Source organism: Tarenaya hassleriana, unplaced genomic scaffold (genome assembly GCF_000463585.1).
Source record: "Tarenaya hassleriana unplaced genomic scaffold, ASM46358v1 Cleome2, whole genome shotgun sequence".
Lineage (NCBI taxonomy): Eukaryota > Viridiplantae > Streptophyta > Magnoliopsida > Brassicales > Cleomaceae > Tarenaya > Tarenaya hassleriana.
The window spans coordinates 3759272-3780355 of NW_010965372.1; the positions used below are offsets into that span (position 1 = coordinate 3759272).

The following is a 21084-nucleotide window of genomic DNA, read 5'->3' on the forward strand; positions in this document are numbered from 1 at the left end:
GACTTTAATCGTGCCACGTGGCGAGTTTAGAGAGCGAGTACATTACCAATGCATACGTAAGCTTAATAAGGGATTGGATCCTGAGCTGTAGCCGCACTCAGTTCGTTAGCTGTCTAAATATTGTCTTTTTCCCGAAAAAAACAATTTTTTTTTTCACTTTATTTTTTTTCCCTAATAAAAAAAAAATTCGGAATCTATTTTTCGGCAATTATTCGCTTCTCCCAGAAAAACCCAACTGGAAAGAACACGAGGGTTTCTCTTGTTTTGATTCAGTCTCTGATTCAACCTGTCGAAAAGCTACTCTGTCTCTGTTGTCTTGGTGAGGCTTTGGTAATGAAATGGCTTTGATCATAACTTGTTTGTTTCAGTTTCTGCAACTGGGTTTTGCTTCTTCGGTTCGGTCCTTGCATTCTCGATTGGTTTGTACGGTTCTTATGCTCTTTAACTGTGTTTGTTTTGATCTGTTTCTTCGGATCTGTTGGTTTAAACCCCTTGTTCCCGATGGCCATTTCGTTGTATTTACTATTACTTATTGTCATTTTCTGAGTATCTGTGGATCGATTTAGGTAGGGACCTTTCTTTCTGGTCGACATGTTTTTTCCCCTTTTGTTGATTCTTGAGGCAAAATCGAAGTGGAGTTGTCGATCTTTGATGCTACGAGCATTGGCTTGATGGCTGTTTAGAACAAGACCGTTTTGCCTTATTGGGTGATTTCTTTTGCTTGTGTGGCTAAAAGAGAGAATCTTGATATTAGAACTGATGATGCCGGAATTCACTGGAGGGGGCTGATCTGGGGTTTATTCCTGCAGTATTGTATAATGTTGCATAGTGATGGTTGTATAGTTTCTACATTTAAGAGTTAGGGCTCGTCGCTTTTGTTCTGTAAAGGTCTTTTGATGGACTTACTCTTGCTTGGTTTAGACAGTTCTGTGATAAAGGTGTTCAAGATTCTTTGGTGTGTTATTGAATATGTGAGTTTATATTTATTTTTTCTTCCTTGTATGGATCTTTAGGCGCACTTTGGGGGAAAAACTTTCTTAAAGAGAGTATATTCAGACAAGAAGATACGCCATGCAGTTATATCATCATCCATACTCTTTGGACAGCCAAAGGGTGAGACTTGCATTGGAAGAGAGAGGCATCGATTACACGTCCTACCATGTCAATCCCATCACAGGCAAGCACATGGACTCTTCCTTCTTTAGGATGAACCCCAATGCAAAACTTCCCGTTTTCAAGAACGGTTCCCACGTCATTTTGGACACTATTGAGATAATAGAGTATGTCCCCACCCACCGTCTTTATCTACTTATGGATTGATCTAATGCATTGTAGAATCGGGTCCTTCTAGTGAAATTTCTACAAACTTAGATGTCTAAGTTTTGATCGAAAAGACAGTCTTTTGCACTACTCATCTGTCTTTGGATAGAGAGCTGAATTCTCGGGTCTTGAACTTGCAGGTACCTGGAGAGAATAGCCGTGGTCTCCTCTGGCACCGAGGGCACGACTTTCAGTAGAGAAGTTCTCGAGTGGATGAGGAAGATAAGGGAGTGGGACCCGAAGCTTTTCACGCTTTCGCACATACCCGAGAAACACCGTCTCTATGTCTCCAAGTTCTTGAGACGGGTAGTCATTGCTCGGATGGCTGAGTCTCCCGACATGGCTAGCGCCTACCATAGGAAGCTGAGGGAAGCTTATGAGACAGAAGACAAACTGAAGGACCCTGAAGCTGTGAGAAGAAGTGAACAACACTTGACGAGGCTTCTGGATGAGGTGGAAAATAAGCTGAGTGAGACGTCGGGGTATTTGGTGGGAGACGAGTTCAGTATGGCAGATGTGATGCTGGTGCCAGTCCTGGCCCGGGTTTCGTTGCTGAATTTGGAAGAAGAGTACATAAATGTCAGGCAAAGTCTCTCTGAGTATTGGAGAATGGTGCAGAAGAGACCCAGCTACAAGGTGGTCATTGGAAGGCATTTCACTGGTTGGAGAAGGTATAGAACATTGGTCAAAACATGGTTCTTTGTTAAGATCAGAAGTTTACTGAGAAAATATTAATATGTGAAAGAAAGAAAGAAAGAAAGAAGGTGGTTTGCTTATCTTCTCTCTTTGATTTTCTGATATGTGGATATTTTGCTTGTAAATTGAGAAGATCATAAGGAATATGGTCAAACGTTATGCAGATTTCCCCTTCTTAGTTGTCACAAAAACAGAGTGATGAGCTAAAATTTTATTTACAGATGAGAATTCAATCTGGCAAGTCAGGAATCTTAGGGGAAGACTTGAAATATTTCTTCAGGGAGAGAATAAGGGAAGTGATGCTTATACATTAAAATGTTTTTCTTTCTTCTTGTAATCAAAGGTCTTTGTCATTAAATAAAAGAATTTAGGATACACTAAAAGGAAGAAGAACACAAAAGACCTGTCCAGGGAATTTCCCATGAATCAATCAAAGTGTATTTTCCCTTCAGAGCTGTTTGCTGTTGTTGAGAAGAATTATACCGTTCACCAAGACGACTCAAAACTCCACTTTTCACCAAAAGCCTGTATCCACCACAGTCAAAACATTAACAATAAGAGTTACTGAATTTTTCTCAGAAGTTATGTATTGCCAGGTTCAGGGCCACTTGTATTTCCTCTTAACATTGTTTCCCTTGATTATTTCCCAAACCACTCCTGATCCATGGAGGAACATTCCACTTCTGTTGTCTGAAGTATCTTTGTCCGATATCTGATGAAAACCATCTCTTTCGGGTGTTCCCCGAGATGGTTTCAGCCCCTGGGATGTTCCAACAGGCCTGGTGGAAGACGGGTGAGCAAGTCGAGTTTCCATCTTCGTTGCCTGATGCAGAGACTGACACGTTTTTCTTCGAGAAGAATTCATCCCGTGAAACTGGCGGTAGAGGTGGAAAAGGTTGAAATGGTATTCCAGGAGCAACATACCAACTGTCTGGATCTTCTTTGTTGGGGGAACCGAATTCATGAACAATGCTCCATGGAATTCCATAAGAGACGGGCAACCGAGAAAGGAACTTCCCTTGCATCTGTGAGATTACTGCATCAGGAGGATCTTTATTGGAAGGTTGTTTCGGCGGTGAGGAAAATCCGGGAGGAAGGTTGTCTTGTGTATCCTGGTTTCCGTTCATTTCACTCGTCTTCTGAGGCAAGGAGGGTTCCATTCTTTGTTCTTTTGTCATAGCTGGCTGGTCCCATCTACTTTTACGCTTGCGAATTCTCGTACCGCTGGCTTCTGGAACATTGGAATTAGGTTCTGAGCCACCTTCAGATGCAGAAACTGTTTCAGAAGATGCAGCTCTTGACGATAAGACCGAGGCCACTGGCTCTATAGGTCTTGAGGACAGATGATCAAACTGAGGTGCCATTGATGCTGAGAGTCTGCTGTTACTAGGTTCTAGTGTAGATTCCAACCTCTCATCCCTATCCAAGTAATAAGGTCTTCTAAACGGCTTAGGAATCCATCTGTCTCTGAAGTTTCGTGCAATTTGATGAACCTGAACACATATATATAATAACCATTAGAGAGTGCTAAAGCAACTAGATAAGTAGAGCACTGACATTGAATACACTTGCAAATAGAACAAGAAACATCTCGGTACCTGTTTGTCATCATGCTCGGTCAGTGTCAGTATGGAGTCCTTGAAGCTACACGAAATTAAACATCAAATGTTACATGGTTTCTTAAAACAACTGAAAAGTGGTACAAGAGCAAGGCTCTAAAAAGAGCTGAATACAGATAATTATCTTGGGTATTCATAATTTCCAATAAACTAGCTGAAAATTCCATAAGTTGCTCGTAGATTTGCATAAACTCAGAGGACAGAACACAAAAACTACTTGACAGGAAAATGAGTCAGAGGGCCAAGATCAAGCATGACAAGAGTAAATGGTAAATGCAAAATTGTATGAATTTGGGTAAGAACAAAAATGAAAAGGCAGAAGTTGTGTCAAAATTTATTCACCTTTCCATCCCAAGACAAGGAGGTCTTCTGATTATATGTTCCAGTGTAAGAATTTCTCTTGTAGCCAGATACTCTAATACCTGAAGGCAAACATCAATCAGGATGACTGTAATAGGTTGACTTTCTCAGAAAGCCGGGTAATCAAAAGCTCGAGTTTCCGGAAAAAAAAAGCATATCGTATAAAATACCTAGAGATTTTCATCCATGTGGTCACTAGAAAAACCTTTCTAAATTTAGATGTCACACAGATGAGACTGAACGAAAAATTAAACTCAAAATAACTTTGTAAACAGAACTTCCCCAGATGTTGGAGCTATTCTAAAGCAACATGACACGAAGACACTTTGACATAACTGATCTGCAAAAGTCATCCAATTGTAACATCCTAATCACAGAAGTAGGGTTAAGAGAAATGTACCTTCAGAAGTTTCCTGAGTATTGGAGTCTTTTTAAAATCCCGTCGATATTGCTTCATGATATTATGTAGCATTTGCAGACCTGGATTAAAACCAATGGACGTTCTTTAGTGCTCACCAGAGAATAAAATTCGTTGCTTTTGCAATGACACAAGAAGAAAGATGTGGGCATGAAACAAAGAAAGGACAATGTACCATTTTTGTTGATTACATCCATCAAAACAGACCGTGACTTCGTCTTCAAAAGGGCATCGAGAATCATTGAAAGATCTCGGTTACTGCAACACATGAAAAATCCGAACTCAAGACTCCAAGAACAGAGTAGAAAAAATCAGCAATGGGATCTAAGGATAAGCAAGCAAGAAATCTTAAAACCTTTGGATTCCTTCATTGCTGGCATTGCCTCGGGAAGCTGCTGTGAGAAGCAGAAGTTTCAAGTAGCCTTTTGTTGAATCCTATCCCAACAAAAAAAAAATCTTAGACATCTGAAATGCACTGTGACATTGATGGACAAAGTGAAAATATGAGAGAGAATCAAGCTAAGGTTGTAAGTTTCAGCAAAGTAAAACGATAGGATGTTTTGTTTTTATAGCCAAATGACCAAAATTTGCTTGAGGTCCCGAGCTTATAGCAAGAAAATCACAAGATGAAAAAAGAAGATTTCCAATGTATCTAAATACTGATAACGCTTAATGCTACTTACCTTCCGCTTGCTGATTCCCCCCTCAGTGTCCAGTAATTCGTTCAGTTTCCCCTCGACTGCACAGTTGATGGAGGGTGTCAGAAAATCAACTTAATGGATGGTATTTTAGCTACTCTCACATCTAAGAATGCTACATACATGTTTCAATCTGCCCGCTAGGGGAAGCTTGCTCTGATCCTTTAGATTTCACAGGCTGCTGTTGCAACCTATTGGCTGGTATAATCTGTGTCTTTGTTAGACTGGGACGATTACTTCCTTTATCTCGCTTACTAGAACCAGCTGAACGAGAAGTTTTCAATAGAGGACAAGATCTTGGAAACATCTTCTTATCTTCTACTGAACCATGCTTGGACTTTTTATCAGCTTCTGTACTGTCAGCGGACAGCTTGCTAACAGAAACAGAAGTGGAAGTTGTACTGATACTTTCCCCTTCAACAGAAACCTTCTGCTGCACAGCAGGTACAAATATGGCAGCAGTATGTTCCTTGGAGACATCACTTGGCTGAAGAGTTGGAAGGATCTCCCTTTGCAAAGGTTCTATGGATACTTCATGAGCATGGTCCTTGGAACCATTGACCTTTGCCAGGTTACGCGGAATTTGTACTTCAGCGCCATCGATGGAGATCCTAGATGTTACATCTAAGATGCCATCCCCAATTTCATCATCTTCAAGAATTATAGGTTCAAAAGATTCTTCATCTGAATCACTTTGAACGACTACATCACCATTCAGAGGATCACCCCCGATATAACCTCGGCAATGCGATGATCCACAATAGCACTTTTTGGCAGCAGCTCCAAATACCCTTACATAGTTGTAGTCAAATGTCACTTCTTCACCCTGGCAATGCACATGGACTGATTAGATGCTACTGGTAGGACAACAGCAACATGTTGACAAACCCCAATAGAAGTATAATAAATTATGGTAGAAACACCAACTGCTCAGTCAATATAAAGCTAAAAGGGAATGACACGCTTCCATTTCTTTTCCTTCACTTAAGATCACTGGTGAATTCACGGAATTAATAAATAATTTCATTTTACCCTTCCTGAGTTTTTCAACTGTACAGCCACAGCCCAAACACGATGGGAAAATGATCCATTGTGTAGAAATCCAAGATAACTTCAATGTATGTCCAGTTAGTTTTAAAAAAGAACATTGATTAGATTATAACACATAAATTGAAGATGCCAGAGGGGAACACACCTTCTTAATGTCTTGCAGGGAAAATATTCCAACACAAATTTCACCATTCACCATCCACTGCAATGAGTTTTAAGGAGTTAACAAATGGAAAAACATAACAAAGAAATAGAAGATCCAAAGACGAAAGAAAACGAAATACTAGTCATATCGCCTGAAATCCAGATTTTGCATTCAAGATTTCTCAGCTAGCGACATTGCAAGAAGCTTCACAAACAATTCTCAGTTCTATACCTTAAGCATGCCGCGAAAAAAATATCATAAATGATTTACCTTCTCTGTACGGCAGTTTGGTTCACAACTATGATTAATGAAACGCCCTAAATTTCCCTTGGAACCAGCATCTATTACCTGGAGATGGAGAGCAAAGAAACATGAAACAGATGACTAGAAAGAATAATAATAAAAATGAAGTAATACCAAGGAATATGTTTATTGTGCAAAACATCTAGACAAGTTAGAGATTATGGTAAGAGACACTTTTATGCAGAGGCCAAAATTCATGGATCATTTCAATCAAAGATGATGAAGAAGTAAATAAACCTCATTCCCATTCAGCGTCATGAAATAGAAATGCTTCTGACCCTTGGCAGCATAATCCTTCTGGCGAGCCTCATAAGCTTGCAAATCAAGCACCTATTAAACAAAGTAGACAGGTCAATATGGGTTTCACTGATTGGTTCATGCATTGTTTTGTTGTACGTATGACCGAAACACACTAGCAAGAGGATAAATGTGGAGGGAGATAAAGCCAGTCAACAACTAGTCATATCCTCCAAATGTAAAGAACATTGAAAATCGAGATTGTTTTTCAAGATACCTCTCCAACATATTCGATAAGGAACTGTCCTTTGCGTACATCATCAAGCAATCTCAGGCCATAACCCTTCTTACCGGACTGGAATCTCTCAAATTTAACATACTTCCGTTTTTGTAACTGCAAAATCATATGAGCCCACAGAATAAAGAAAATAGAATTTGCTACGAAAATAACATGCTCACATGCATACAAAACATATTACCTGCTGGTTTGAGCAGAAATCTCCACAGGGACAGGTACCTTGAACACATTCAATGTTAAGCATTCTATTGAGACATTCCTCACCACAACCCAACCGGCCATCAGGAGGCGGTCTACAGTGACAAACCATTATCTGCTTGAAAGAAGTGATGCATATTAATAAGGAAACACAAAAACTGAGTATTCATATGATAGATGGGCAATATTATGAGAACAAGGGATAATACATGCTTCATTATTGCCAAAAAAAAAAAAAAAAACTCATGAATCCAACCTCATCGATTGTTTGAGTTTTACGGTTACGATGAAGAAACTGGTTTGTTTTTATAGCCTTGAAGCATGCCTTTTGGTTACCTTCAAAAATTATGGGCAAGAAAGCATCATTCCAAAAGTCAACAAGATGAAACAGCAATAAAGACCACCAGGACATGCTACCCTAAATTACATTGGATTTTTATGTGAATTTCATCTACCTGACAATTGCTTGCACTTTTGACCCTTGCCCTTTTCCTTATTTGTCACATCACCATCGTATGCATCTGCTTCATCCTGTGTTATGCCCAACTCCGCGTTAATTTCTTCATTTGACATCTCTTGAGGAATTGAGCAATCAGCAAAATATTTATCCAAGTTGTTCATACAGATCCTTGAAACAAATAAAAGCCATATTAGATGTGACAATAACAAATTAATTGCTCAAGAGTACCTCCTAGAAAACATGCAAGAAGGAAAAGATTGAAGAGGGCTACAAAGAAAGTTGATACATATTAAATGAAAGGAAAAACAATCACAGCAAGCAAAAATATTTTACAAGACGACTAGGCATAGGAAGTCCAAATGCTATCCATCTAACATTGGTTAGAGAGGAACACAATTAAAGGCTCTAACCTAGAACAACTCATGGACCCAAAAAACATGTACTTAAGAACTTGAGGGATTGACAAGATAAGAACTGTTGGAACAAAATGGCAACAAACACATATTGTGGCTTACTCACATGTCAAGGTAAAGAAAATCACGAATAGAACTATACGATATCAGCTATTCAATTGGCAGTTTCATACAAACAATTTCTGTATGCAATATTGCAATACATACCATCTACTGTTCTCATCAATCATCCCTACTAGAGAAGCAGATATCCGTCGCCATTTGAAGCAATCATCACATAGAACCCAAGCACTATCTGTGGAAGCACTCTCCTCGATTGTTCTGCCCAAGATCATTTCCACATTGGTGATATCTGGTGACATGACACCATTAACAGCACTGGTTTTCACAGCATCTCTGTTGATCAGACAGCCTATTACATGAATTCACATATTGTATTGACTTAGTAATTCTGTACTAAAACATATGTAAAGGACGAGCCAGTATTTTTCTGTCATTTAGAAAGAGTTGAGAGATATAGAACGAGCCACAATTCTTACTGCTCAGAACAACAGGTACCTGTTGTCTCATGTGACTCTACACGCCCCATTTCATTGCAGCCACCCTCTTCCTTTTCGGTACGCAGATTAAGGGGTCCTTGTTTCTCTTCCCCCTCTCCAGATTCAATTCTTTCCCTGCTCTTGGAAGGTCCAGAAGTCTTGGAGTTCCCCTTCTTTGTTACATTACATTTTGAAGTTTTAGGAGCCCCTTTGCTCTTGGATCTGCCCTTGGATTTAGCCGACCCAAGCACCTTCTTGGAACTGTGTGATCCTCCTAACCGTAGATCGATACTTGGATGAGCGTCCTTGCAGCTCCCCAGTTCCAAACTCTCTTCCATGACTCCAAGTTCGGTCTCTCTTAGCAGAGAGTTCCGTTCAGCATAGAAGTCCTCCCTAAGATATGTATATGTTGAAGATTTTTCACACACAGGAGAAACAACATCCCCATCGTGAGAATCTTCTCTCTTTTTCTCTCCTTTTCGCTGGCTTTTTGGCTGTTTGGATTTGTATTGGCTGCCAATAAGAGGCAAACCATTTTTCACAAGAGATCTAGAAGCATTAAGGCTTTTGTCTTTCTTCAGTCCTTTGTTTTTGTCTTCCTTTCTGTTGATAGCATCTGCAGGAAGGGCAGATGCCTCAGGAATGCTCAAAACTGTATGGTGCAAGTCCCCTTGCTGTCCAGCACTGTCGATGGCATCAGGCACAGAATTGATAACTTCCGAATCTGGTGAGGTTTCAGCACCCATATAGTGGTTTTCAGATGCTTTTCTGCTCTCTTCAACCACTATACCCGAGGACAGGTCATCATCCATAGCATCTCCAGCCAGATTCTGACATATATCCTGAGCATCAAAGTCATCTCTCTCAAGCTTCACACCCACAAGAGAATCAGCTGGCTCCTCAACAGAAATGTTCTCAATTGGGATGTTATACCCTTCTGACTGTTTTCCGATTCCTGAAGCTTGCAGTTTCTCCTTGACACAGTTGGCTGACAGTGGAATTTCTAAACCAGCTCCTACCTTCCCATTGTCATTAGCAGATGAGGAGTTGTGAATGACCTCAGGAACTGTAACATTAAGAGGATTTAGAACACCCAATTTACCAAATTTGACCTTCAACCGAAGGCAACATCCACTTGACGTTTGACTTTTAATGTTAGATCCTTCTGGATGCCCATTACGGCAACTTTTACTAGGTTCAATATTTCCTCGATTGCTCTGAGATTTCTGTGATCCTTGATTTGAATGTTCGTCGAAGGGAAGATTGTTACTCTGCAAGAAAATTTTGGCAGTACAACTTGGTAATCCCCATTCAGAGGAACGAGCGGGTTTTGAAATACAGCTCCTCTTCTGCTTTGAACACTTGAAAATCGATTCAAAGCTTTTTTCTGGTTGCTTCTTTCTGGAGGATTTTTTTGGACGGGCTGCACTCTGTTTTGTTCGAGCCCTTTTACTCTGTTTACTGTTTCGGCCCTTTCTTCGAGAATAAGACATGACAGTCTCAGAACCATTACTTCCAGATGCAGAAGCAATTTCACCCCCTATTCTACCATTATTATCCATCTTTGTCAAACATTCAACTGTGTTGTCAGAATTAGGAACAACAAAGGTACCCTTTTCAGATTCTGATGGGAAATTCAGTTTCAGAGAAGACTCGGAGAGAGTATGACCAACTTCCGAGCCACGAGCATTTTCCTCTACAGGTGGCACCTGACTCAAAATCTCAGCTGTAGTATCAGTAGCCATATAATTATTATCTTTCAAAGCATCTGGAGCCTTGTCAGCTGAGAAATCCTCTGAAAGGTTCTCCAGCATTAGTTCACTCTTGTTAGGAAAATTACTATGAAGATCCGCCTCATGCAGCGGCTTCAAATCTGGAGTAATCGTCGTTGTAGCTTCGATGCCCTCGAGATCATATGCACTCGGATCACTGAAATTGCTATCATCCTCTTTAGTTTGACTAGACAACATGCGGGGTAAAACTACTGGAGGAGATATAGGGGTCTCCATAACGGCTCCTGTTTCACTTGACGCTTTCCAATCATTTTCTGCGGCACTACAGCTCAAACCTCCAGCGTACAATATTGAATCTGAAAGTGATTGATAACTTGGGACACAAGATGCATCATCAGAAGATGCGGCGACTTGATCACTCAAAAATGCATTTATCTCGTCCTTGATTCTTGCATCGGAGGCACAACTAATACCGCCACCACCAATTTCAACGTTGTCTGTGTCCTTTATGGATTCCAAAGCCTCACACTGTTTTTGTGCATCAGTTACAAACATATATTTAGTATCCGTTTCACTGCCCCCTGATGGCAATACTATACCACCAGATCCTTCATCTTCTTTAGTTTGTGGATCTGATTTTTCTGGAAAACCCTCAGAAGCGGCGGGCACAACAGAATAGTTCACATCCTGACTGTCCTTTCCATCTTCCTGCTCATTACAGTCTACTGGTACAACAGCTTCTCGTATGAATCTATGTGTTAGTTCAAGTTCCTTTAAGACAGGTTCTTGCTCCTGATGCTCGGTAGCTTTACTATGAAATGCATGACTATCATCTGAGCCTTCAGTAAGTGTTTCTGCTAAAGACTCGAGGCGATTCCCATCTTCCATTCGCTTAATCTCTCCGATGCACCTTCCATAAACCTCCGTCTTATGTTCTAAACATGAAGCAGTGTGGGATACCTCGGAAGGACTGACTGAATGTATACCATGCCTGGCAGAGTTCTCTTTCTCAGAGCACAGTCCACCTGCTTCTACTTTAAAAGTATCACATACAAAGCCCTCGCTATTTGGACTCACTCCAGGTTCTTCTTCTCCTGTATTCCTTCTCTCACGGGCAACCGAGCATAAGCTAACTCTCTTCAACCCATCATCTCTATCGATTTCAACAGTACCCATTACATGATCAGAGCCCATAACACAAGCATTCTCATCGGCCGAGTCAGAACCACGAGCATCTGGGGCAATAGAACCATATTCCTCGCAATCCATCAGAATGCCACCTGCATCAGAGCAAAAACCCTTATTAGAAAAAGGGTTACTCTGACAAATACGTGCAAAAAAGAGAAAAAAAACTGTTGGGCAATCACTCCATTCCATGCAATGAATTTTGGACCTTATCCATGGCATCGCTCAAGGACCCATCCCTGTTTCATCGGCAATCTAACAATATATCAAGCAATCACTACCCAAAACCACCCTAAAACACCCCCGACAAGGTCAACCATTAACCTAGCTCGACGCAACGGACACTTTAATCATCGCCATTGATAAAAACAAAAAACACCGACACCTCCAACCTTTACTTCGATTCAAGATAACGAGTCGGAGAAAACAGAAAGACACAAAATTCGAATAAAATCCTCAAATCGACAGTCCTGCGAATAAACGAAACCCTAATCTCATGAATCAGGAACAACGAATGCCGATGAAACAAAGCCAACAACCGGAAATAAAAAACGGGGAAAACCCTAGAGAAAACGTACCCGATTCGATTCAGAAGGCGGACAGAGGAAGGAATCCCAACCAAGAGAAATCCGAAGCAGAGAAGAGGCAATGTCATAAACAAAAACTATTGAAAAAAAAAAAAGCTTGTTGACGTTGAAGAACTAAACGAGGCGTTCTCCCTGAGATTACCGACCCTTTTTTCCTTCACACCCTTTTCCCCTTTTTCCCCTCGTATTGATTTTTTTTTGTTGTAATCTCCACGAGAGAGAGAGAGAGAGAGAGAGAGAGAGAGAGAGAGAGAGAGGTTTTCTATTGGATTTGGGCTTTTGATTCCAATTCCACCGTTGTATTTTTAACAAATGAAAGCAAGAGTGAAAACCAATGTTTCCCCGATATTGAAAAATAATTTTCTTCCCTTAAAGCTAAATCCTTTTTACACATTCATAAGGGAAAAAAATGGGAGCTTTTTTTACAATAAGATAAATAATTTTATATGATGCGTTGTGGATTGAGAATTTTACCCTCCAAAGCTAACTTTTTACATATTCCATTAAAAAAACAGAGATTTTTACAGTGAGAGAAAGAATTACATAAGATACGCTGTGGAGAAATCATATGCCATTTATATATATATCTATATGTGTGTGTGTGTGATGGTAAGGAGGAGCCTCATACTTTTGTTTAATTTAATTAAATAATCACTCAGTAGGTATAATCATATATGATCCATTTTGTGTAGAATTATATGCCACTCTACTTTTATTTGTGTGTATATATATTACATAACTGAATTAAATTACAAAAGCATTAGATTCAGTTTCACATATATATATATATATATATATATATATATGTTATGATGATAATGAGCCTAATACTTTTGTAATTTAATTGAGTTGAAGTAGTTAAATAATCATCCGGTAGGTGTATAACTTGGAGTTGGGTGAATGCTTTGGTCAATGTAATCACTTTCATTATACAATTTGGACCCACACGGCTTTCAATCATAGTAAGCTAACATAGTTTTTTTTTTCCCATATAACCAAAAAATATCCCTCAATGAGGCATTTTTTTATTTATAAAAAGCTCAATGATGCACTTGCATCATCATACATCACACTTCCAAACTATCCATCATATTAGGGTTTCATTTTTTTGGTTAAATCTTTTCAGACTTCTCGAATCGGACTATCCAATGCCGGTTCGTATGAATTAGGTATCGGAATTTGAATATATGCGGGGTGGAATGAACGTTCGGGTATGCACGAGATTACCGATCGACGAGAACAAATGGGTGAAGACGGAGCAATGAGATGACAAGCTAAATGGGATGAGGTGAGAGGGCAAAAGAGAGAAGTGCCCGAGAACGAGCAACGAGACACGATGAGAATGGATACATAAAGGGGTGATGAGGACGAACAACGAGATGAATAACTGATGAAACTAGGTAAAAATCGTGAAATTTTGATTTTTGACAAAATTTGATTTTGAAAACCCTGATACCTAATGAAAAGAGAAAATCTCAATACCCTAATCATTTGTTGTCTTTTGTGACCTCACATTTACCAATCGTTCTAAGTTACTTTTTCTCATCGACTCAACTTCTCTATCTTATTAGTTTGTATTATACAAATAATTCACCTCGGAAAATTTGGATTTGAATCCATAATTCATATTCTTGCCGACAAAAATTCTATACTTTTCCACCAATAGATAAAGGATAACCCAATACGAAAAGTTTCAAGTTAAATAGAAGTATATAAAGAAGGATCCACCCCAAAAAGTTTATTATATAGATAGACCTTATCTTATACAATTTTTTTTTAATAAGAAACTGTTTACATGACTCGAACCCATGATCTATATATTACATAACACCTTCAATCGATGCGTTAAAGCTATCCTTTGCCGACAGATGAGTATCCGAAATTTCTTCGACTATTAGGTCGGGCGGGTACAAGCTATTTCGGTTAACCGTATCCAACCCTAATTTTGTATCTGAAATTGGCTTTTAAAGTATCGAATGATTCAACGGTTATGCCATTGTCAAGTCGGAAATGGTGGAGGATTTTTTTTAAATGCGACCGGAGTTCGTAGGGGTAGATTCATGGGCTAGCCTATGATGGGCCTCAGACAATAACAGTCTGGCCCGTATAAAATGGCGGGCTAAATTGGACCGGACTATACCAGCCCAGCCCATTCTAACCGCTCCCACTTTTTTTTGCTTCTTATAATATTCGCTCTTTTTTTTTTTGTTTTCTTATATTCAATTTTAGGTTTTGACAAAATCTTAAAAATAAAAGCTCCCAAAACTATTTTTTTCTCGTATAAGTACATCGAATATTTAGAAAAATTACATAACTATATGAGTTTCTAAAATGTTACAAGATTTTGAACAAAATAACAACATTTGATGATTAAAGTATTTATATTTATAAAATAAGAACGTTCAATAAATGACGATATCTATATTTAAATTTTTTACTAAATATTAGATATGTTAAAATATTTGAATTTTTTAAAAATTATATATATCTTAAAGCATTTTTCTTTAATTTAAAATTTGAAAAATGAAAATCCGTCCGAATCATCACGATATTCAAAAACCTATTTAAATTCAAACAATTTTTTATTCAATTGGAAATTAATTATTGAAATTCCTTCCAATATTAATGGAATCAAAAGACCAATAATAGTATGGAAATTAAATATTTGTATTAGTATTATTAATACCTACCTATTGTAAATGTTTTTTTTTTTATAATAAAGAAGTAATATAAATATGTCCATAAATGGAAGATCAAGAGTCGAGAGGAAGTCTTTTTGTTATCCCGCGCAACGGTCTTCTGTAGCTCTCTCACCATTGCTTCAATCTCTCTCTCTCTCTCTCTCTCTCTCTCTCTCTCTCTCTCAAATTCTCCGATCTCCACTCCTGATTCGTGCCCTAATCTGGCCGTCTCCGGCGATTCTCAACCAGATATCCGGAAAGACCCGATTCATCAATGTCGGAACCCAAGGCCACGAGTGGCGGTTCCACTCATGGAGAATCCAATAGGGCTTCGCAGAAGGTCGTCACCGTCGGCGACCGGAAATTGTTCTATGTGGAGGTCCGTCCTGGAGAGACGACGTATGTATCATGGAAGAAGTTCATGAAGGAGGCATGCAAAGTCAATGGCTCCTCTACGTCGGTACCCGAACCGCCTCCTAGCGCTAACCCTAATCTCGAGTGCTTGGTACCGGTGAGTTGTAGCTTTAATACCCATGCATACGTTTAGATATACCTATGGGTTTTTGCTTGTGTTCGGTGCTTCTCTATCTCTGTCGGGTCGATTTGTTACCTTCGTGTCTGGGAACTGTAATTTGTTTCGAGTGGTTGTTAGGGTTTTACCTGGTAGACTTAATTGTCTAATCGGAATGATCAGATTCGTTTGTTTGGTTCTGGGAAAATGTTTGGAAAGATTTAAGGTATGGATATGGAGGTAGGCAGAATTAAGTTGTGATTGCTGTTTGACATTGATTTTGCAACTAGGGTTTTGACAGAAAGATTATTGGAACTGACCCAATGACTAGGAAGCTGCGTGTTGGTCCTTTTTTCTCATACTTGTATCTTCTATGTTAAACATGTAGAGGTTTCAGTGGGTCTTGATTTGATTGGTAATCGAGGTTGAGGTCAGACAGATGGTGTGGTTGCCTTCTATAGCTACATGTATCCTCGTCCTTCATAATGTGATTATACCATTAATTATCATAGTTTATATAGAAAGCAATATCATAGCAGTTACAGAATGCAATTTTGAAGTTGAACTACTCGTTGACCAGAGTTGAGGTTTGATAGGTGCTGCGGTCAGCTGCTATAACTATATTGGTAAGGCCTCATCGTTAATAACTTGAATATGCCATCACTTACTGTTATTGATCTAGAAAGGAATATCATAGTGGTGACATGCTACAGTTGAATAGGTCAAAGATTATGACTTTTGATAATTTTATTATTCTATAAGCATCTCCTATCACATGAAAATTGGGCTTCCTTGAGCGCTGGGTGGTGTAACTTTTAATTTAGGATGGTTTCTGGCTTTCTTGCTTTCTATTTTTTTTTATCTTCGTTCAATGGAGCAGATCGTTTTCTACATCTCTACTGCTATTATCCAATGTAGGGTCACCCAGCAGAAAATGAAAAGGTTGACCAGCCTAATCGTTTTAGCGCTGTTATTGAGAAGATTGAGAGACTATATATGGTACGCTACCGTTGTCTCTTTGTTGATACTGGTTAGAGGATCATTGAAGTTGTAATACCCAAACATATTTGCACAGCACCATGGCATCAATAAATTTCGTAACAATGTATACTTACATTGGAAAGATAATTCTCAGGGAAAAGATAGCAGTGATGGGGAAGAATTAGATAGTTCCCCGGATGATGATGAGTATGACACCGAGGATTCATTTATCGATGATGCTGAACTGGTTAGTCTAGATGTCTTTCATTTGCTATTTTATTTCTTTTAATGCGGCATTTTTTTCTTGATAGTTGATACATCATATCTTTGTTTCTGGTTCTACTCTTATGCAGGATGAGTATTTTGAAGTTGATAATTCAGCAGTTAAACATGATGGATTTTTTGTCAATAGAGGAAAATTGGAGAGGATGTGAGTTTCCTGTTGCCCTTTTGTTGCATCTTGTCACATATCTATATCATGGCTTTGCTCGTTGATGTTTACTTAGGTCTTGCGGAGAATGGAGAATAGGTAGCATATTATCAAAACATTTCAGTGGCCTCATGTAAAAAAATTTCAGCTGGCTTTCTTCACCGATTCTGTCATATGTTGCTTTTCCAATGGTAGGAATGCTAGATATTTTACTCGATATTCTTGCTTTCGCAATTAATTTATATGGTTAAAATTTATCAGTCAAATCGACTTTTTCAATGAGTACTGTGTTCTGTCCATGTAGGTTCTGATTTATCATGAGATGGTGAGTTGTTAATTTCTCGTATACCAGTTTAAATAAACCCTGGCTCCTTTTTCCAGCAGTGAACCTTCAGCAACATCCAACCAGCAGTTGAAGAAAAGGCGAAGAAAAGAGTCAGCAAAACCTGGCGGTGGCGTTACTGATGTGCCGAATAAACAAGCCAAGGTGGCTAAGATGGCAAGGGGAAAAGTAAGAGCTTTGTTTTTCAAAGAACTAATTGAATCCTTAGTTTAAAAAAGCACGAGGCATCTCAAGGCGCCAAAGGTCTAAAAAACCGAGGCGCAAGGCGAAGGCGCGTGCCTCATGTGTGTGAGGTGCATAAACAATTTTCCATATAAAAATGGATCAAACTAAAATTTAACAAAATAAATTGAAATTGAAACATAAATTATAACTAATGTATATGTGTATACTAAAATCTATATGTTTTTTTACATTTTCAAATTTTATACAACCTATATGCATGTTTACCTTTTTTTTTTCTTATTTTATCTTTACGGTGGTTTTATCATTTTTTTAATATTGAAACAATTTTATTATGCATTTAACAGAATTTAAATGCACATTAAAGTTTGTTCATCTTCCTCACTTCCTAGAGGCGTCCGTTTTTGCACATGATGTGAAAATTAAAGCGCTTCAGCGCTTTTGCGCCTCAAGCGCAAGTGATGCGCGCTTTTTTAATCCAAGATTGAATCCTTTGGCGAGAGTTTAATATTGGTTGCCGAATATGTTCATGTGAATGTCCAGGATCGGTCAAAGCATTCGGGGCAATCATCGAAAAAAAGGTCTAATGATCCAAAGGCAGCACAAGATTCTTTTTCATCTTTTAGAGTCCAGAGTGTCAATGCTTCCTTACCTCTGGAAGATACAAAGTATTCCGATAAAACAAATCATGAGTTGAAAAATGCCGCAAGTCGCAAGGCAAAGGAAGTTGGGTCTTCTGATGCATTTCCTCAGAAGTGCCGCAGCAAAATTGCTCATCAACAATCTAATGCCATGCCTGTAAAATCTCCGCACAATCATGTGGCAGAAGCAGCATGTACTAAGAAAGAGAAGAATGACATGCATGACCTGGCAAATGCAACAGGAAGCAGACACTCTATTCAAAAGGCTGTAAGTATTCCCCAATTATGCTAAGTGAATAGAAATCCCTCATTTTAGTTGGTCAAGTGTTGTAAAGTTAACATCCTGATGTCTCTAAGAATGAGGATTCTATAATCACAAAGATATTAGAACTTTGTGAGAGAGATCAGGCATCACATATCGTTTATTTCTCTTTCCTGTAATTAGCATCCATTTAAGCCGTAGTTTTCTTGCTTCAGTTTTCATCTGTAATCTGTGTTTATCTTCTTGGCTAACTTATTGCTGTTTTCTTTTCCTCAAAACCTTTCATCAACTTTATCTACTCAATCTGCAGAGACCTTTCTCAGCTCAGAAAAAAGATAGTTCTAATGTGAGGCCTAAAACCTCATTGCTTGATAAAGCTATCAGGGAATTGGAGAAGGTGGTTGCGGACTGTGAGTTCCTATCTCTTTATGATGCAAGCACACATACACAAACGTATACGTATTCATATTACCCTCATGGATGACAACCTGGCTAGCATACTATTTGCAGATTTTAATTTAATTATTATTACTATTTTATTGCAGCAAGGCCTGAGAACCAAGAAGCTGATACCACATCTCAGGGTGTTAAGAGGAGATTGCCAAAAGAAGTAAAAGCGAAGCTTGATAAAGTCGCTAGAATAGTGGTAGGAGATCTCATCTATTCTTCTTTTCGTTGGAAACTTGGAAAGAACTGTTCAAATTTTCTTCCTTGAGGCAGGCAAAAGAAGGAAAACTTTCAGCGGAGTTAATCAATCGCCTTATGAGCATTGTCGGTCACCTAATACAGCTTAGATCACTTAAGGTTAAGTTTCATATCTCTTGGATATCGACACTTTTCTGAAACATAGTTGTTGGGCTTTCTTCCAAGGCCATGAAATTGATCGATTCTGTCAAGTTTCAGTTGATAACACTGCCGTTTTCAGAAGAAAACTAACAGGGTATATGGTTTTCTTAGAGCAAGATATAAATTTCTTACAGTTTTGTTATGCTTATTCTTACAGAGGAACTTGAAAATCATGATCGATGAAAGCTTGTCCTTTAACCGGAAGAGAGATGATAGATTCCAAGGCATCAAGAAAGAAGTTGCTGAGATGATAAAGACACAAGTGCCTTTGATGGAATCCCAGGTTCTTTCTACGATACTGTTCTAGTTGGCCCCAGTTTAATATCTTAGACATCTTTTGTCCTATTTTTGTCATAAGCACTTCTATTTCATCTATATCAATGAATTTAGTTATCTTGCAAGAAGCCAATTCTGGTATCTGTTTTCAGCGCCCCTCATCGAATTAATCCTCTCTTTGTGATTTAGCTCCCCTTTCAATTGACCGTTGATTAATCATCATTTCACAGACAGACGAACAACAAGCTGCTGGAACATCCTCCGATTTCCATGATGATGCCGCTGTTGAAAAAGCACCACTAAAGAAGAAGTTTGTCATGGATGCCAGATTGGAGGACAAGATTTGTGATCTATATGATATCTTTGTTGATGTAATGAAAAACATACATTTCAACAATCTGCCATGAAAATGTTTTGGGATTATTAGATCGATATTTATGCTTTTCAATTCTTATTTTTGGATATACTAGGGATTGGATGAAGATGCAGGTCCACAGATCAGAAAGCTGTATGTAGAGGTATAGTTAATTCTCTATTTCTTGCTCTTGCAATCATGTAACATGTTCTTGTCTCTTTTTTTTTCCGAGTCCTATTCATGATTTAGATCACTGGAACTATAGATATTTACCCTAAATTCTAAGATGATTTCACTGACATCTTTTCTGGATATGTTCATGCTTCAGTTGGCAGAACTATGGCCCGACCGGTTAATGGACAATCACGGGATCAAACGTGCCATTTGCCGAGCGAAAGAGAGGCGTAGAGCATCGTATGTAAGAATTTCTCAACTTTTACTTCATACTCTTGGGATTTTCTTGGATTCGTCTTGATGTTTTTGTTGTTTTCCTTTTCGATATTCCCCATGCCTCTCTTAAAGAACATGGAGAATATGAAGAAGATGAAGCAACAGTCGGTACAGATATCTGTGCCGGCTGTTGGGTCTGGCATAGCTACTGTTGATCCGAGCGCAAGCCCAGGTCTGCCCGACTCATCTATGCCCGACGCTTCCCACGACAGAACAAAGCAAGAGCCCGAGAAGCTAAGGGTAAGTACGAGCTCTAGCAATCCGACTGAAGAAGAAACAAAGGCGGTCAAAAGAAAAGCCGCGCCAAAGTCAGAAGCGGTTCGAGAAGAGTATCGTCCGTCCCGAGAGAAGCAACTCATTCTTGCCCTACCGCCTCCACAGACACAGACCACGCTCGATCTGAACCAGTCAAGTTGACAGTGATCTCTTCCTCCTCTGAGGTTGTTCTTGAAGAAAACCGGCTGAGATTTTCCCGTGACAATATCTCGAAAAACCCGGCAGTGATTTTCCAGCGACAGTGCCCGAGGTTGTCTTGAGAAACCGGTCAGAGATTTGCCGGAGGCAACAATCCGATTGTCTCTTTCATCCTCCTTCCTCCCTTTGCAGGTCGTACGGAATTAGTAGTAGTTAAGGCAGTAAGCCTATCTTTAGAAGTTGCCTTTGCTCTAATTTAGTTTTTTTTTTAATATTTTTATATACGAAATAATATTTCCTAGTTTTTCTATGCTTAATTTTTAGATATCTAGTGCCACTTTCCTGTGTACAAAACATATCCATGGCACATAATAAAATGAATAGTTATTGTATTTGTTGTTTTTATATGTAAAACAGTTATGAATCGAGTGTTGTATTGTTTTTATAATATG

At 38.9% G+C, this 21084-nt stretch overlaps 3 protein-coding genes across 14 annotated transcripts; 2 read left to right on the forward strand and 1 right to left on the reverse strand.

The window, feature by feature from the left end:
- The first annotated feature begins 207 nt into the window (after positions 1-207).
- On the forward strand, positions 208-2181 carry LOC104812081 (glutathione S-transferase TCHQD). 4 transcript variants are annotated; one of them, XM_010539054.2, is made up of 3 exons: positions 208-330; positions 1014-1280; positions 1461-2181. In XM_010539054.2, the coding sequence occupies exons 2-3, from the start codon at positions 1072-1074 to the stop codon at positions 2053-2055; spliced, it is 804 nt and encodes a 267-aa protein (XP_010537356.1). In that variant the 5' UTR covers positions 208-330; positions 1014-1071; the 3' UTR covers positions 2056-2181. The 4 variants fall into 4 exon arrangements, with proteins under 4 accessions (XP_010537356.1, XP_010537355.1, XP_010537357.1 ...); XM_010539053.1 differs by having other exon boundaries at positions 212-319; XM_010539055.1 differs by lacking the exon at positions 208-330 and adding an exon at positions 331-419.
- A 123-nt stretch (positions 2182-2304) lies between these two features.
- Positions 2305-12476, reverse strand: LOC104812082 (histone-lysine N-methyltransferase ASHH2). Its single transcript, XM_010539057.2, has 18 exons — positions 12251-12476; positions 8774-11767; positions 8423-8627; positions 7798-7970; positions 7599-7678; positions 7326-7457; positions 7124-7240; positions 6847-6939; positions 6577-6654; positions 6307-6363; positions 5235-5937; positions 5097-5152; positions 4769-4848; positions 4589-4671; positions 4396-4475; positions 3978-4057; positions 3615-3660; positions 2305-3509 (listed from the first exon to the last, which is right to left on the reverse strand). The coding sequence occupies exons 2-18, from the start codon at positions 11754-11756 to the stop codon at positions 2637-2639; spliced, it is 5919 nt and encodes a 1972-aa protein (XP_010537359.1). The 5' UTR covers positions 11757-11767; positions 12251-12476; the 3' UTR covers positions 2305-2636.
- Positions 12477-15047: 2571 nt separating this feature from the next.
- Positions 15048-21080, forward strand: LOC104812084 (ubinuclein-1-like). Of its 9 annotated transcripts, none has more exons than XM_010539063.2 (15): positions 15048-15451; positions 16048-16077; positions 16370-16450; positions 16587-16679; positions 16786-16862; positions 17244-17373; positions 17932-18297; positions 18602-18701; positions 18837-18937; positions 19012-19095; positions 19295-19420; positions 19644-19784; positions 19884-19931; positions 20097-20182; positions 20291-20400. In XM_010539063.2, exons 1-15 carry the CDS (start codon positions 15215-15217, stop codon positions 20304-20306), a joined length of 1716 nt encoding a protein of 571 aa, XP_010537365.1. In that variant the 5' UTR covers positions 15048-15214; the 3' UTR covers positions 20307-20400. The 9 variants fall into 9 exon arrangements, with proteins under 9 accessions (XP_010537365.1, XP_019057866.1, XP_010537361.1 ...); XM_010539059.2 differs by having other exon boundaries at positions 15050-15451; positions 20097-20186; positions 20291-21080; XM_010539060.2 differs by having other exon boundaries at positions 15050-15451; positions 17247-17373; positions 20097-20186; positions 20291-21080.
- Positions 21081-21084: the final 4 nt, after the last annotated feature.